Source organism: Contarinia nasturtii, unplaced genomic scaffold (genome assembly GCF_009176525.2).
Source record: "Contarinia nasturtii isolate CC-2019 unplaced genomic scaffold, AAFC_CNas_1.1 Cnas_scaffold_187, whole genome shotgun sequence".
NCBI lineage: Eukaryota > Metazoa > Arthropoda > Insecta > Diptera > Cecidomyiidae > Contarinia > Contarinia nasturtii.
The window spans coordinates 4,437,240-4,455,118 of record NW_022197544.1 but is presented as its reverse complement, the minus strand read 5'-3'; the positions used below and the strand labels follow the sequence as shown (position 1 = coordinate 4,455,118).

The window sequence follows — 17,879 nt, the reverse complement described above, 5'->3', positions numbered from 1 at the left end:
GGGGGCAGACACGTGGAATCGGATAATAAAAGTCTTAGTCGTGTAAAGATTCGAGAAATTGCAATGAAATAGCAACGCATATGAATGGATTCGCGTGGAATAGCGAAACAGAGCATGGAATAGCAAAAATTGTTTCACTTCAAATCCATTTGACATTTCTTTTGACGTTTATTGATGGATTAGTGGAATAGTGCGGAATAGCAGAATTAACATTTTGGACGGAAACAGTGCATGGAATAGGAAAAACAGTTTCGATTTCACATTTGGATTAGTGGAATAGCTGGATTAGTAATTTATATAGTGGATTCGGAATTGATTCTTGGTGTCTCCCCCTAGCATGTATCGTGTTTCATGGACTTAATATGAATGTAAAGATTCTAGAAAAAGCAAAAAGTCCAATCTGAGTACGCAAACCTTTCAAAATCATTTTTCATTTTTGATGATTCTTATGGTTACAGCTCTCTAAATTTGAACCAAAACAATAGATTTGGACACGACCACTTGTAATCAGCGAAATAAGTTACGGAAAATTCCAAAGGGTGTTAAAAATTTGGTGTTTACTTCACCTCATAAAATTTTATCGCGATGCGTTAATTAGATGCCGAGATGTTGTGTCATTTTTATATTCCTGATTTGTCGCTGAAAATAGGTTTCCCAAATAGGTAAGATTCACGACTATCATCAAATGAAAAATAAAAATCGAAAATATGACAAATTTTCGAAGAGTTTCGTCATTTTAACTTCAATTAAATGAAAATGTGAACCTTTCTACTTTGTAATAAAAATGCACAATAAAACAATGAACATTTTAAACATACAATTTATTCGTGTTATTAAAAAGCTAGCAAAACTATAACATTGGACATGGCTACATCAAGTATCATTCGTTAAGCATACTCAGAGAAATTGAACAGAGCAAACCGAATGGTAAACACTGCAAAATGCCATTTTTGCTCTGGCTGTTTCATTGTAAAATTGTAACAATAACAATTTTTCTCTTCTAAGTTTGTTCCATTAAATTTCTTTGAGTAATTATTGCATTTCATCTCAATATGGCTGATAATTGAGAAGAAAGTACAATTATTTTTGTGGTTCTGGCATAGATTCCCTTTTTTATCGAGTTGATCAAATAAAAAAAATTGAACAGAAACATTGAATATATAGGATAGTGTAAATTATTCAGACACCGAGTTGATGTCGATTTACTATTTGGAAAATTGGCGTTAAAACCTAAAGGGAAATAAAATAAAAATGTGAAAGATTTGATTACTTTTCTATGCACATGTTGATTTGATAATAAAATTGATGAATTCAATCAAGATTATTCAACGAACTATGATTGCGGGTGCTGTTAAATTGATTTTAATAGTTTTATTTTAAATCGAAGTCCGTACAATTGTTGCGATAATTTTATGGCTGAGGAAAATGATCGCTTTGCACTTCGTTCAGATTTAATTGGCTGGATTTTTCTATGGATCTCATAAGCTGCAACTCCAATGATATGCAGATATTTCAATGGATTTTGTTAACGTGTTTGACATTTCCTTTATTGTTGATTGAATTGTCGTTGTGCTTTAAATTGGAGTATTTTCACAACAATCACTATTCTACCTATAAACACGATATCTCAAATAAATATTGAAAGCTAAACACACGCAAACAAATTGTCCTCTCTCTTTCGGTATTTCTGTTGTTTTTTCATATTTCAATTTTGTCATCTATTGGTATTTAGTCCGATGTAACTTATTGAGTTTTTGTGTTTTCTTCCACATGTATATGTACAGATATTACATATTAACCCTCAACTGCATAAGTATGTTCCAATATTGAACAGACATTATATTGAGATATTTTCAGCCAGATGAATCAGCTCATGCAGATATCGTCAGGCGCTGAAATGGAGTGAAAACAATAAAAGTGATTGTTGCAATGTACGTTCAATTATGACCATAACAATCACTTCTATTGTTTTCACTCAATTTCAGCTCCTGACGATATCTGGCTGAGCTGATTCATCTGGCTGAAAATATCTCAATATGATGTCTGTTATTGAACAATCAACTTTCTTTTGTAAAGTGGTGAACGATACAAAATGGCAAATATTTCGGGCATAAATTCTCCATTAGATTTGTATGGGGGAAATTGTAACCGGGGAAAATATGACCGGTCACCCACCGTGAAAACCATACTTTACTTCCAATTTCAAAATGAATTTGGAGAAATCTTTCAATTCATTGCATTGAAATGTGTCCAATACTTTCTATAGCTTGAGTGATGAGAATGATAGTGCTTCAAACTTGAAAAATTCCACTATTTGATTTGAAAATTTCATTGAAAATCAACATATCACATCACAAATAAATTGATTTGATTTGAAAATTTCAAATTAAAATGTTCAAATGATTTGGTTTGAAACGTATGACACTCAGATCAAATTATTTGACTGTTTTTATTTGAATCTTTTCAAATCAAATCAATTTATTTGATTTGTGATTTTGAGTTAAAATCCCATTTTGAGAAACCTGGATCAAATGAGTCAAAAGCGTGAAAGAGAATATAAATGAAAGTATTGAAGTGAAATTGAATTAAATAATTCGGATTCTTGTATGCAGGAACGAATCGGCTTCTTGGCTGGACTAATGCCGCTGGAATGGGTTTTTGTCATATTTCTCTCATTTTCCAGATGAACATATTTTTTTTTGTTGTTGTTGACCCGACACCAAAATGAATCGATTTGCAGTTGTTGCAATATATGTGCAGTTGAGAGTTAAACCAGTATGAACTGGTAACATTTGTTTTTAGATTACTTGAAGTTTGCATGATCGAAATTTAAATTATGGATATAAAATGTGCTGCCATTATCAAATGAACAAGAATTATCAATGTATTAATAACAAAACAAAATTGGCCCCTCTCTACAGAGACAAGAATGACGACTTGAATAAAAAAGAAGAATTATTCGTCGAAGCTTATCATTTAAATTACAATGATCATTTTACATACGACATATTTGGTTTTTTTGTTTGCTTTTGTGTAATTAACTCTCTCAATACTAGAAAAGTTAATGTTTAACATTGTCTATTATCTACACAGCATTTTTTTTGGTATTTTGTTCTTACTCTGGCTACTCTCAATGTTCACATTTGTGATTAACTGGAATATTTGTTTTTTTTTTCTCGAATTAATTAAAACTAAAGTGTTTGTATATATTTAATATGTATACAATGTATACTATACATACATGCATAAATTTATCGTTTAAATGAGTTTTACTTGAATGTCGTGGTCGATATTCTTGTGTTGTAATTTTGTAATTTAAATCAATTCATAATTTAATTTAATTTTTTTGTTAACATTTTTATTCAATTAACATTTAACGTGTAGTATTAAATGGTATTTGCACTCTATTCAAATTCTTATGGAGATGCATTAATTGCTAATTTGAGTACATATGATTTTGAATATGAATTTTGTTTAATTGTGTGTAGTTGAATTTATGTGTAGTTAAAAACGAAACCAAAGAGAATGTGTGCTTCTGTACAGCTTAAACATAGTAAACAGTGAATCGTGCATAAGGTCGTTCACATTTTTTTGGTTCTCACACCTCTTCGCCCGCTTTCGTCGAAGTTAAACGAATTTGCGCCGATTCCGTTACAATACCATTTACGCTTGCTCTTCGATCGCGCCACGGTGTGGTCAATTTGTGCAAACGCTAAAAATAAAAATCAGAAATATTTTTCTTTAGTCAAACACCCATCAAAACCACCAAAAAAGAATCCCTGAACTTAAAAGGGACTAAAAAGTTGAAGTTTCAGCTTACTTGTCGGAATGTTCCGCGTGTTGAACAGAATTTAATGACTGCCACCAATGGAATCATCATAACTGAGGAGCCGGCTATACACCATCCCAAATTGTTGGCCCATTCCGGATAGAGATAATTGTCATATTGCAACGGTGCATTGCCAAGCAAACCGAAAACGATGATAAATAGCAAAAATACCGGTGCCACAAATTTCCAACATATGCGCCAATATAGACCCGGATAGAAACCAACCATATCACGTATATCGTCACAAAATCGATTCGTTCCATAAATCCATGAAACGGCAATGGTTTCAAAAAATACGGCTATGAGAATTGAATAACCGGCCGCGTAACGATCCAATAATTGAAAGTAATAAAATCCACCCTGCGTACAACTGGCCAATCCAACGATGAAATATAACGAAAACAAACCGGCCACAAATATTTCACGATTTCGACCAATTTTCGGAAATTCATCACTCAACGCTGTTATTATCGCCTCTGAACCGCCAAACTAGTGAAATTCAATAAAAAAAGACACAAAAATAATCGCAACTTTACAAAATGAAGACCTTTTTGCTCTTCGATTTTCGTGATTTTTTTCTTTAACATACCGAGCTGTCCAAACCGAGTGTAAGCAACATCATAAAAAATATGAGTGCCCAGAATGTGCTTCCCGGCATTGTTGCTAAAATAAAAAATAGTTTGTCACTTATTTTTCTATCCATTTGGAAATGTGCTATGATTAAGCTCACCAATTGCAGCTGGATATACAATGAATACTAAACCAGGTCCTTCTCTAGCGACGGCGTCAATACTTTGACCAGATGCATGTGCCATGTATCCAAGCACTGAGAAAATCACAAAACCAGCACAAAAACTTGTGGCTGAATTGATGAAACTTGTCAACAAAGCATCTCTAAATTAGTGTATCGAGAAAAATCGAAAGAATATCAATAAAGTTGCTTCGAAAAGTGAATGCGGTTTCTACAATAGAATTCCCAACGGCCAAAGAACTTTTACTTTTCAGAACAAAATCACATAAATACGACTTACTTATAGACATTATTATGGTATTTATTATATGAAGCATAAGCAAGAAGAACGCCGAAGCCAGGTCCTAATGAAAAGAACACTTGTGTTGCAGCATCAACCCAAACTTCGGCATTTCGAATGGCATCGAAGTTTGGATACAGATAGTATTTGATGCCCTCCATCGCGCCCGGTAATGTTATTCCTCGGATCAGTAAAATGAATAACACAACATATGGAAATAATGCTGTAAACCATACAACCTGTGACCAAACCAAAAACAAAAACATTTAACGTCGAATAAAAAGTGAAACATAAATGTGTAGGAAAAAAATGGAGTACACACTTTGCCCGATGTACTGATACCTTTCCACAGTGAAAAGTAGCAAATCAAATATACGGCCAATAAGCACAATGCCATATCCCATTTTATTTCACCCAAATCATGGATTCCTTGACTTTTATTCAGTTCGAGAATATAGCGACTGCAATGGTGAAATACATGAAGGAAATGTCAATAATTTGAACCAAAAAAAATGATATTAAGTTTGTTTACTGGAAATATTCGGATGCGGCCGATGAATATTTTAAGTTTTCGGTTGTATTTTGCAATAGTGTTGAATTGCTAAAGGTGCCATTAGTGATGGCGGTGGTATTTATCTTTAACTGAATACAATCAAAATAAGAGAGAATTGGCTTAAAATTGTGATTAAATTCAATATTTTTATTCTCAATCGTTCAATATTTACCGCCTCGCAATTTGCCGTGTTCCAGATGTTTCCGCATGATGTCCACGGTAAATCATTAGTAAACGATGCGAAGAAAAATCGCAATGACCACGCAATTATTACATTGTAATAGAAATCGACATAGAATGCGATTAACACAACAGCATAACCGATTCCTGTTCGAGAAAAAAACACACACACCGTTAATCTCACGGCAAACATGATATTTGAGACATTTTCATCCAACTCAGAATCAGCTCAGGCAGATCAAATGAGCGACAGCAATAGAAGTGAAAACACTTCCATTACTAAAATCACAATCACACTCCGTTTCAGCACCTGACTGGGTCAGCTGGCTAAAAATATCTAAATCTAATGTTTGTCTTCATAGTGATTGAATGAATGGATGTCAAATGGATTGAGTCCTAGCAATGTTAAATTGTACGAATAAAAAGATAAATCTTCAAGTGGTGTCAAAATATGAAAGCACACAGAAGTCAATTGAGATGTTGAAATGCAGAGGAAATTCTCTAAAAGGTCTATTATGTAATCAAATCATCAGTTTCACTTGTTTCCTTTTCATATTCCTCTTTGTCTGAATATTGTGTGTACGGCATGCATCGTGTGTCAGACGTACGACATACTAACTCCTGCTATTGAATACACACGCAGCACAGCCGCAATGAAATGGAAGAATTGAATGGGAACTTAAAAATGGGATTCGAAGAAAGAGTGAGAAAAGTGATGTCAAAGAAACAGTTCAAGTGCAGGAGATGTATCAAGTTCTAGCCGATAATAGGATTTTCATGATTTCACTTCAGTGCATGTACTGACTTTCTCCGACAACATTACTAATCAAAGAAAAATTATATGAGCCATTAAATAAAAGAGAAACGGCACAGCTTTATTGCTTACATCGCAAATCCGAATTACGTTTCTCTCTTTATAATCTAACTTTTTTTCTGTTAAGAATTGTTATTTCAATGATAATTCTCGTCATCTCGAGGGTGTGACATTTATTGTTGCGTACATCAGCGCTTCTTTCACATTTCAACTGGCATTTTTTTTTATCAAACTGTTTGCGCCTACTAGTTCATACCAAAGGAATATATGTCGCCACTGGTGTTTGATCATTTTTTTTACCTATGTTGACAGGTCAAAACCACTTTCGAGTAGAATGTGAAAAGCAATAGACGGATATGAATCGAAAACTTCGCTTGATTTCTGCAAGTGGTTTTGATCGATCAACATTATTATTACGTATATTTTTGGATTCTGATGTGATACTCATTCTCTATGCTTAAAAAACTCAATGTTTTGTTATAAAAAATGGAAATGTTTTGATCCATAAAATCTATCTTGCTAAAAGGCTATCAAAGAAACAACGAAAAATGACATTTATTCGGATTCAATGACAGATTGATTGAGTGTTAATGTTTACCTTTGAATAGTGGCACCAAACGACCCCAACATGTGATAGCACCTTTTCGATTGTGTTGACCTAATGCCAATTCCATATAAAACAATGGAATGCCACCAACAATCAGCATTATACTGTACGGAAGCAAAAATGCACCTGAAAATAGATTAAATTCTCAATTTAGTTAGAAAGTTGATAAAAAAATTGTGGTAACATGAATGTGAAAGACTCGAATTTTTTTAACTCCCATGTAATTTATTGAATAGATAATTTTGGCTCAACGTTTTGGAACAAGCTAAAAGCAATTCGATTCGCTTTGTTTCGTGATGTTTGTATAATTTTTATGAAGACAAATTTTGTTTGTTTGTATTCGCTCAATTCATTTCTTTTTTCCATTTTCACCGTATTGGTTGTTCATTATTAATAATATTGAACGTCATATGCGAAAGTTCTCTCTATTTTTTTGTTGATTTTTAAAATCCACGGAAAAGTTAGTCACCCCCAAAAATATTTCGATTAACTTTTCCGGTGTTCCATTGTACATGTTATTTGTGAGCGATGCAACAGGTAATCAAAAATATTATATTATATATATTTTTTCTTCAATCAAAATCGACATTAATCTGGTATTCTGTTTTCATTTCAGTGGTTGCTTATGATCGTAGCCACAATTTCATCTTGAATGCACATAAAATGCCCTCCGGGTTCACGCATAAACACTTTCAATCGAATCCATGTTACGGTTGATTTTTCAAGACATGTTTTGGCTCTTTAAATTTCTGGACATTTTCATATTTTATCGCAATGAATCGATGGTCATTTCCATTCCATTTAATACGATGTGTAGAAAATTAAATGCCGTTTTACATTCATCATTTTTATTTTATTCAATCGACTTGTTCAACTGAATCGAGAAAAAAAAACGGACGAATATAAAAAAAGAACCACTGCCGTACGGTGGATATAAAAGGCTTTTAAGACCATTACTGTTGATGCGATTGACTTTATCCCGGAAAAAATAGAGCAAAGACGAAAAAAAAAATTATAACAAAAAAAAAACGTCTGCTGCTGCAAAAGATTTAAATGTGAACGATTCAATAGAATCGTAAATGGAGAATTATTTTACGGGCATTGATTTTGAAAGAAAAACTGCTAAAAGCTTTTCAACGGACGTGACACTTGGTTAACCAAAAAAAACCGTCGTATTCTATTGAAAAAGAGTAAAAGGAACTTACTGTTATAATTTTTAATTGCAATATCCTGAAAAGTTTTTCTCGAAAATTTGATAAATAAATGATTGACAACGAAAATAAATGTGTGATTAGTATGCACTTGTTCAATTCTTGTAATTTCCCCGAACATAATTGTTAAATTTTTTCTTTGAACCGAAAACCGCATTAATTTTAATTGAAAAACTTTCGGTATTGACGGAACATTTTATTTTCCATCGTTTTGGTAGTGGAAAATGTGCCAAATATCGAAAGCACGTTAAAAAAAAGACAATACAAAACGGAAGCAAACATTTTTTCAGAAATAATGATTTTAGCTGACCCAAGCTATTCGCTTCGATAATGACGAGCATGAAGCTTACTTTCAAAATAGAAAAGTCTTTTGTACAGTAGAACACACACACACAAAACAACAACAGCTTATGTGTAAATATATGCAGCATGCCTGCAATAGATGCAGTGTATGTTCGATACTTTTTCCTGATGCTGACGAAGGGCACATTTTAATTTTATTAGATGAAGATGTACGTTTTTGATGATATGCCGTGAGTGCAACAGTGGTATTTCGATCACAGTTTTTATTGTACGTTCTCATTTACTATTTCATCAATATTGATAAAATTATCCCTGTCGCTATGCGATACAGTTTATAACCTAATAAACAACATAAAATATCTATATCGATATTTTGTTCGTGATTTTTCCTATCGACAGCATAACATCAACATTTTCCATTATTGTGCATCAGTAAATGGAAAATACATTATGCAAGGTGCTTTACAATTTTCAATTTTCTCATCATATTACTATATTACGCTATATTAAGATGAAAAACAAAAATATCAATTCACTATTATGATAGGCTCTCACGTCGATAAAGCCAAACGAGAGAAAGAAAGACTTCGATAGTTTGAACATTTCAGAAATTCGAATTGACGATCTATGAGGTAGTAAAAATGAGAAAGTATTGGAAAGCTTTTCAATTATCAAAATAATAATTATTAGATTATGATAAAGTACATTGAAAATATTCAACGGATCGTATTTTTTTTATCTAGACTGTAATCTATGTTTTTTTTTTTTGAAAATATTCAATGAACATTTCGACATCCCGAGCATTTTCGATCTTTTATCTATTTTCCCCATTTTAATTGATTATGCGCTAACACCAGCCAAAAAAAAGTCGTTTTGCTGGAATGGATATAATTCACAAACGTGATTATATTTATCGAGATAAAAAAAATGTCTGACAATTGATCCAAATTTGTTGATTTTTCGTTTTATTTTTTTCTATTTCATGGAGCAAATTCTTGGTGATGAAATCCAGATTCAAAAATGGATTTAAGTACAGCATCCCCGCCTGAATGTGCGTAGTTCAGCATAGCAATTTTGAAACAATCAAAATCCATTTTCAGTTGGTAAATGGATTATACAAGTAACCAAGGTTTTACTTTCCCTTTTTTCTCATTTTCAAATGGAATGGAAGGAGATACAACAATGATAATGCAAGATAATCGCTTCAATTGATTTTGTAAATCGTTCAGTGGTTTCGATATCGGGATCAAGGACTTTGTTTTCAAATTACAATACACACAGCAATATTTATTCATTCGAATTACTTAATATGATCCGCTTATTGGTTGCTAAAGAAATGCACAAATTGGGAAAGAATTGCTTCACAAAAAGGAATGAATATTTTTTTTGCAAATTCAAGATAAAAAGTCTCCATTAAATAATGCATTGTCCAGACTAAATGATGCGCAAATGCTGTTTTCTGGTCGTTCCAAAACCAGTAGAATCTGTAGATTATGATGTTCTGAGAAAAAAAGAGAAATGCGTGTGTGTGTGTCAAAATCAATTTTTGGTTGAAATGACTACATTTACTTCTCATGAATTCATATCGAAAATAAATACGCCGAAGCAATTTTAATAATTCGAAAAGAAGGGAACGAGAGTGCCAACAATTTCAAATCGATTACAGTTGAAAAAAATATATGGATATGTCTGAAGTAATGGAATAGTAGCAAATACCGAAAAGCCTCCAGCTTATATAAACACAAAGTCAAAATGTAACAACATGAATCATAAATCGAATCGTATTATTGTCGTACGCACAATCATACATGCCAACCACCAGAAGAAGAAAAAAAGGAGAGAGAGAGATCTATAATCAACTGTTGAATACGACCAAAATCCCTTTTTGAGTGTTTTTCACCGAGTCCGAAAGCCACAGTCATTTCTCTTTTCCTCTTTTTATGCGCCGTAATAGAGCCGCGGTAAGTAAATGGAATCATCATTTTTTTGATGTTATAACTTGTTGCTTCCCATCCAACAATGTGGTGGTGGTGATGATGAATGACAAAGGGTAAGGAATGGAGAAAAAGTTTTCATATGGAAAAGACTACAGCAGAGCAACGAATGAGTGAACAAGACAACTTCGATCGATGCAAAAGAGAAGAAAAAATCCACTACCGAGAAGTGAAGCAACAACAAAAAGCAGTGACAACTTTTCACATTCGGTCTGTAGAATACAATAACTGCGGCACACACACACACACTATACATCATAATGCGACAGACGCGATTTACTCCTTTTACATTAGCCCTAATAGTGGAACTTTTATTCTCCATAATTCCTTTTCTACCGAAGCATGCCGCACACTCTATTTTCGCACCCTTCATTCGTTTCGTTTTCACATCGTCAAATACTATGAGTAATGCGATGTGTTAAAGGATACAATACTACATTTACGAATATAGCCGAAGTCGCATGCAGCAACAGCAATAAAATGTAAATGAAAAGAATTGCTGCCAAAGTTATGGATTGAGAAAGATTTATCATTGGCAAAAAAAAAAAAAAGAACGGAGCAAGAATGAATTTATTGTTTTTTATCTCATTTCGACACATAATTCGGATTGTTTGCCAACAAAAATACTTAAAATTGATTGAAATCCGATTGAAAAAGTTATTACCAATCAGATTCACACTTTAAATAGTCCACTTAAAACATTGAAGTTTCACTTAACTTTAATACTTATGCAACTTGGCATATTTCTTCTCTGAAGCCGATGAAATGAAACGAAAAAGAGATAAATTGGAATTGAAAATAGAGTGGATGACCTAGAATTAAAGATTTTCAAGTAATGATTCGAACACAAACAAAACGATGAAGTATCAACAGGTTGAGCATGTGATACTTGTGTTTGACACTAAACCTTTTGGCTGGAGAAAAAAAATGGTGCTGTATGCGAAACTTGATAATATTAAAATGCTATTAATTAGTAGCAGCAATAGCCAAAGGTAACTGAATTTCTCCGATTTGAGCACGTGAATGCACTTGAAGAACTTTTGAAGAAGTCCGATGGTATTTTTTTTAAAGAAGTGATTTTGTGTCTCAGGTAAAGAAAGACTCACTCTTTGGCCAGGTGGTGAGCTGTTACTTCTTTTATTTAATTTTCTTTATTCGAACTGTTTGAATGAGATGTCTTCCCCGTGAGATGTATGTTGTGCATGAGCAAGAGAACTGGATGATAACAAGGATCAACGTAATCCCATCGCAACGAAACGTAGAACGTGGCCCATTATTTATCGCACAGCGCAACTTATATTGCAGCAATCAACTCATAAGCTGAGGAAATTGCTTGAGCCGGACCAAACTGAATACGGACAATGAGAGAGAAAATAAAAAAACTGACTCATAAAAGGTCATTTAATTGCAGTAAATCAAGATATAACATGTATCCATAAAATATGCACTTTTGTGAATACATGAATTATTTTCGCACGTAAATTGCGTGAAACGCATCCAATAGCTTTTCAAGTTGAGTACCTTGAATAATAATACAGATGAAATCATGCAATAACATATATCCGGATGTATCTAGTCATCGGTCGATGTACAGCGTATTAATTGTTGTGAGTCTTTTATAATGAACAAAAGAAAAACAAATGCTTTTTCCATATTTATTTTAACCATCCACTCTAAATAAGCACCTGATGAAAGCATAAAACCACGTTGCTCAAATTCTCACAGTAATTGTAAGCACTTGACCGAATCCGTATGCTTTCAGTCATTAATTCAAAATATCTAGACATTCCCATAGCTTTAAAAAGCTCAAGTCCATTTTACAAGTGATTATCATTTTGCCGAGCAGATTATATATTATGAAAAATAACCCTATTTCGAGAGAAGAAAAAAAAAGAATGGCAAAGAGAAATGTTTGGTCTATTATATGGACCTGGTTTGGTGACCTGAGCATCGGATTTATTTAACGATGCTAAGCGAAAAATTGCATAAAAAGGAATTTCACGTAATCCGTTCGTCTTATTGCTGGCAATCGTTTGAGATTTTCTTCTTATTGTTATGTATGATTGTGACTCGACTATTCTTGCGATAATAGACATTTTGACATACGCAGTCCGGCTTGGCATGGTTTCATACTTCGTTTGTTGTGCTACAATTCTGACATAAAACAGCGTTGGGACGAGAAAAACCAATTACACATGCGATTTGAATGTTGAAAAAAAAAAAAAATATTGGTACGAAAAATATGAAAACGTATGAGTTGTTTTTGACAAGCATATTCCAAGATTAAAACGCAAGCACAAAGGAAACTCCGGCCACAGTCCATTCGTTTAAATGTTCGGTTTTTTTCACTTTGATGTGATCAAAAGTTCAATGAATTCAAGAGACACTGATGAATAGTTGTTGTCTCACTCAATGTGTGAAAATAGAACAATCGCTTTTGAATTAAGTGTAATTTCCGTCGACTTCTACCCCAGTAATTGAATTTTATGCTGTCAATCGTTGACATCGTCTTTTGCATAGTGTTTATTGAAATCAACAATAAACCAAATATGTGTGTTTTCTTTTATTTTTTTGGCTTTCGGGCTTATATATAGTCTTTGATAGTACCATCTTTTAATTTTATCTGACAAGAATCGAATACCATTCGCTTTTAAACACGAATGGTTTAAATTGAAACGGAAATCTGTGATAATCCCCTCATCATTCGCAACAGAACGATCGTTGTGACATGAATTTTGGATTTCAACATAAGCGGCTAACCCGAAATGCCCAAAAATTCCATTTCGTCAACATTTTCTCCGTCATATGTTGTTTTGGGCTCATCATTTTCATTTAATGAAAACTCAAAAAAAAAATTGTAGAAAAAATAGAAAAAAATGTTGTTGCTTTGCTGTCATCATTTTAAAATGTGTCATCAGGAGGTTTTAATTAGATTTTGTTTGGCACAAAGGCGGGTAATTGATTTTCAAAATAACCCATTGCACTGAGTGGCATATTTGGTGCTTCAATTTTGATGCTTCAATTTTCGACAGTACACACACACACCATCATCGCGCGTAAATTCACAAATCAATTACAAAATATCTTCGCCACTATTTTGCATTGGTAAAAAGAACGTTGCTCATGATTCGAAGCGTCTGATGAAAAAGACTGGTAACCTCTTTTCTCTCCCTTTCTTTTTCTGCATTTGACTGATTCAATCGGTGCCTCAAAAAGATTCATCATTGTCTTGCATCTTTTAAAGGTGGGGATCGCCCCCAACACACTCACATTCGCTTGAATATAACCATTTTCGAACGATTTCTGGCATGCACTCAATGAGCGCGCACATTATGTTTGATTTGTGTGTGTGTGTGTGTGTGTGTGTGTGTGGCTGTGTAAGTGTATTGTGAACGAGCTTCAATGGGTTTGTATTGGCGCACAAAAAGCTAGAAAGATTGAAAATTAATGCAATTAACTTGTCATAATTTACAATCTTCACTAAAAATAGCGTACGCTCATAAGACAAACGATTCGTAAATACAATGTGTCTGATATGGTCCGAAAAATTGGCATTGTAATGTGTTGAGTGTATGCTAGGATCCCTCTCTGATCTGAAAATGGTAACAGTCATGATTTTTCTCTTTGAAGTTAAAGCTTCATGTGATAATGCCTACGTTCATAGCGAAGAAATACACTTTTCAGCCGAACCGAAACGAAAATAAGAGAAAAATGAAAATGTCTCTGTCTTTTCTTTTTCATACGCAAACAAAAAAAAAGTGTGATTATTAAATTTCAACAGCATAAAGCATGGTTGCTTATGCATATTCCTGCTGATAGATTCCATTTTAATGCAAAGATAGTCGTAAATGATGAGCGAAAATTCAATTTTCTATCGAAAATGACATCGTTTTGAATTCGTGCAAATAAATCGAAACAACAACACCAGCCAACACTTTTCGCTCCAAGGAATAAATGCCATAAATTTAAATTGAACAAAATAAGAGAGATAAAAAAAAGTCTCGAAATTTGGTGGTACTTACCTCCGCCATTTTTGTAACATAGGTATGGAAATCGCCAAACGTTTGCCAAGTCAACTGCAAATCCAATAACCGACAACAGAAAATCAACTTTTCCCGACCATGTTTCACGTTGCTCTGGATCGGTTAGTTCGATTTGTGGTGTTCGCGTTTTCACTACTTGACCGATAGATGACATCGCCGCTAAGGCGATGCCTTCGCCACTGTTATCACAGCACTCTGGATTCAATCGACGGTGTCAATGGTGACGAGAACGATGATGTGAAAAGAGAAAGAAAAAAAATATATATATATATGCATGTTTTTACTACAAATACTCAATCAATAAAATACAAGTGAAATACTATTAAAAAATATGGCTCAAGTAGGGTTTAGAGTGATAGCAACTAATTTCCAATCGGATGATTAGATTTAAGTTTCGGAATGTATGGCATTCTTAATTGGTTGAGAAAAAGTCGAACGATTTAAAATATTAACGGTAATCACCACTTCAGCATGTGGCATGGACCTCAATCATTTGATTTGCTCTCACTTTTCTACCTGTTTTTTTGTTAACAGTTCGTGTGTGCAAAGTCATGTTTTCACTGTTCCACATTCGGTTATCGTTTTACATGACACGTAAATGTGTGGGGGTTGGTGTTTCTTCAATTGGCATATTATCAACTGCCAAATTTATTCAAAATTATTGTGAATTTTTAGAGTAGTAATATGCACATGTGGTGTATATATTGTATATATTGATGGGACGAGAAATGTATTTATGTAAAAGCAATGGCATTCAACATATTCATGTGCTTCAATGTTCTTTCATTCGCAAGGTACACACATCCGAACAGAAAATATGGTCTGCAAATGATATTGATATGACATCAAGTGTATTGGTAAAATTCGGTCAATTAATTGTTTCAACATGTCATCATAACGCACCATGATGCTTTTTATACAGTATGAATCAAGCATAGTCCATTCGATTCAGTCGTGTTCAACACCATTCAAATATACAACATGCATTTGGTTTCCATCAACACACAACATCCTCGTAACATTTTTTTCTCTCGCATTCGATGCGATTGAGAGGGAAATGAGAGAGAAAGAGAGAGAGAAAGATAGAGAGAAAGAGAGAGAGAGAGAGAATACACACACGAAAATGCTTGATGTCTATGCATTGTGTGTCAGTTTTCGAATGAATTTTAACAAGTTCTGAGACACTGTCGACTTCAATGCGAACATTTTTTCATGTCACAAACATTATACTCATTTATTAAAATTGGCTCCCCTAAACACGCCATCTCTCTCTCTCTCACACACTCTCTTTCTCTCCAATACACACACTTTTTCTCTCACTTTGGTTTTCTTTTGTTAAACGATAGAATGCCAAAACACTGAAAATAATCCCAATAATAATCAATGGCATTCGGATTTCAATTGATACGTTATTCATAAACTATTCAAAATAAAATCAAATCCACATATACATAAAACACGGATGAGTGTTTGTATCAGATACATCCGATTCATTTCCTATCCCAATTGCTATCCATTATCCAACGTTTTATGCATGTACTTATTTCGACATAAAAATCATACAATACACACATCGACTTGAAATAGAATAATCTGTGCGATTCAATCGTTATTCCAATTTTTGATTATAAACTCGAAATGTTCACATCGGATACATTGATTTTCATACTGTATTGGGTTAAACAATAGTGGACGTCAACAATTACCCTTCGGGTCGTCCCTCATCCGATTTGTTTTCTCTTAATCTTCAATAACAACAGCAAAAATCTTAACAATTGGTATGGAAAACTTTTTCATTGCAAAGTGAGTTTTTGCTGTCGGCGGCATTGACGCAACTGTTGAATTGTTGACAACAAAAGGAATCAAAGAAAACGGAAATCGTTTCACAATCAAAATGACTTCATAAATAAATTCGTTGGGCTGAGGGGAGGAGAATTAAACAATAGGAATTGCACAAACGTAATGAGACGATAGGCCAAATGGATTATAAATTTGTGTAAGGGGCTTCGAGTCGTTATTGTACGATTCATATATGCAATGCGCTTATACATACATTTACGTATGCGTGTTACGCACGAGAAAAGCAGAGCAAAGAGAGCATCCAACTCATTTATATTATTGTAATTTCGTTCACTGAACACAGTCAATTATCCGGAAGCCAAAAATTGTGGCAATTAATTATGTTCGACGCATTAAGCATGCAATTGCAAGATTTAAGCATATAATGAAGTTAGAAAGAAAAAAATGACCTCAATTCATTACATGCGATCACTTAGTATACCTTCTTTTGATCTCGTCTTTTAAGATGCAATGTTTCTGATTTTCGTTTTGACTGATTTACATTAGATACATTAATATGCTCTGTCCTTTCGCACGCACACACACATAAAGTGGCACCAAAGCAAAAAATGCCCGCGCACACACATTGATCAAAGCAATTAATCACATTGAATGTATTTTTTGCATTATTTTCTTTTGTGCCAATGACATTCTCTTGGAACATCCATTGTGTAGCACGTTTAAATCGAAACTAAAGTTTAATGTGTGTCAATGGTTCAGATTCGATAGTCAAAACCGAAAATAAAAACTCTCGGTCATTCTAAGATCATGAACAAAACACAAGCAACTGTATGACAAACCAAATTCATCTGTTACGTCGTTACGATTTATTACGTGCAGCGTGTTTTTTTACACAACCAAATTAAGATAAACAACGGAAAGCCGCAGTAAATTTGTTATCATTTTGTGTAGTTTATATTGACACCGACACACATTTCATGCGAGAAACCACATTAAGTAATTTTTTTTTCATTTTTAATAAGCGCAACTTAGACGCTATATGCAACCGTATATTCGTGTAAAATTTCCATTTCAGCAAATATGAATAAATAATTGCATTCGACTCAAATTTATCGTATTCAAATGGTTACGATGTCATTCTAAAACCTTCGTTTGTGTGAGATTTAGTTTTTTGTTACAAATTTAGACCTCAAATGACAATTTGTTTTACGGCTGCTACCGATAATTTATCGTCTTATTTTTATTCCACTTTATTTAAATGCAAATAATTATATTCTATCGTTTTCTTTCTTTGTACGTTTCAATTGTTACAGGTGCAGTGCTATACACTTACTACCATTTAAATCGAACGTACAAATCAAAGGTACAACGAAGCGAGAAAAACAATTATTGATAAATGAGTCAATTCCGATACTTGTCATTAACCACACTGATAATTTTATTTTTATGTTTCGCTAATTGTATATTTATCTAGGGGGACAGGGACTTCAGTATTGCTAATTTTTCTTAGTTTT

General features: G+C 33.5%; 1 protein-coding gene across 1 annotated transcript in view; it reads right to left on the bottom strand.

Annotated features, from left to right (window-relative positions):
• Positions 1–800: 800 nt before the first annotated feature.
• Positions 801–17,879, bottom strand: part of LOC116352262 (sodium-dependent dopamine transporter) — a 17,803-nt gene continuing 724 nt past the window's right edge. The window contains exons 2-11 of the mRNA XM_031784727.1: positions 14,545–14,760; positions 7,006–7,140; positions 5,586–5,740; positions 5,393–5,502; positions 5,183–5,321; positions 4,861–5,099; positions 4,560–4,723; positions 4,419–4,492; positions 3,821–4,318; positions 801–3,712 (exon numbers count right to left, since the gene is read on the bottom strand). Of these exons, the coding sequence (XP_031640587.1) occupies positions 3,599–3,712; positions 3,821–4,318; positions 4,419–4,492; positions 4,560–4,723; positions 4,861–5,099; positions 5,183–5,321; positions 5,393–5,502; positions 5,586–5,740; positions 7,006–7,140; positions 14,545–14,719 (1,803 nt within the window). The 5' untranslated portion in view covers positions 14,720–14,760 and the 3' untranslated portion in view covers positions 801–3,598. The remainder of the gene's footprint in view (positions 3,713–3,820; positions 4,319–4,418; positions 4,493–4,559; positions 4,724–4,860; positions 5,100–5,182; positions 5,322–5,392; positions 5,503–5,585; positions 5,741–7,005; positions 7,141–14,544; positions 14,761–17,879) is intronic.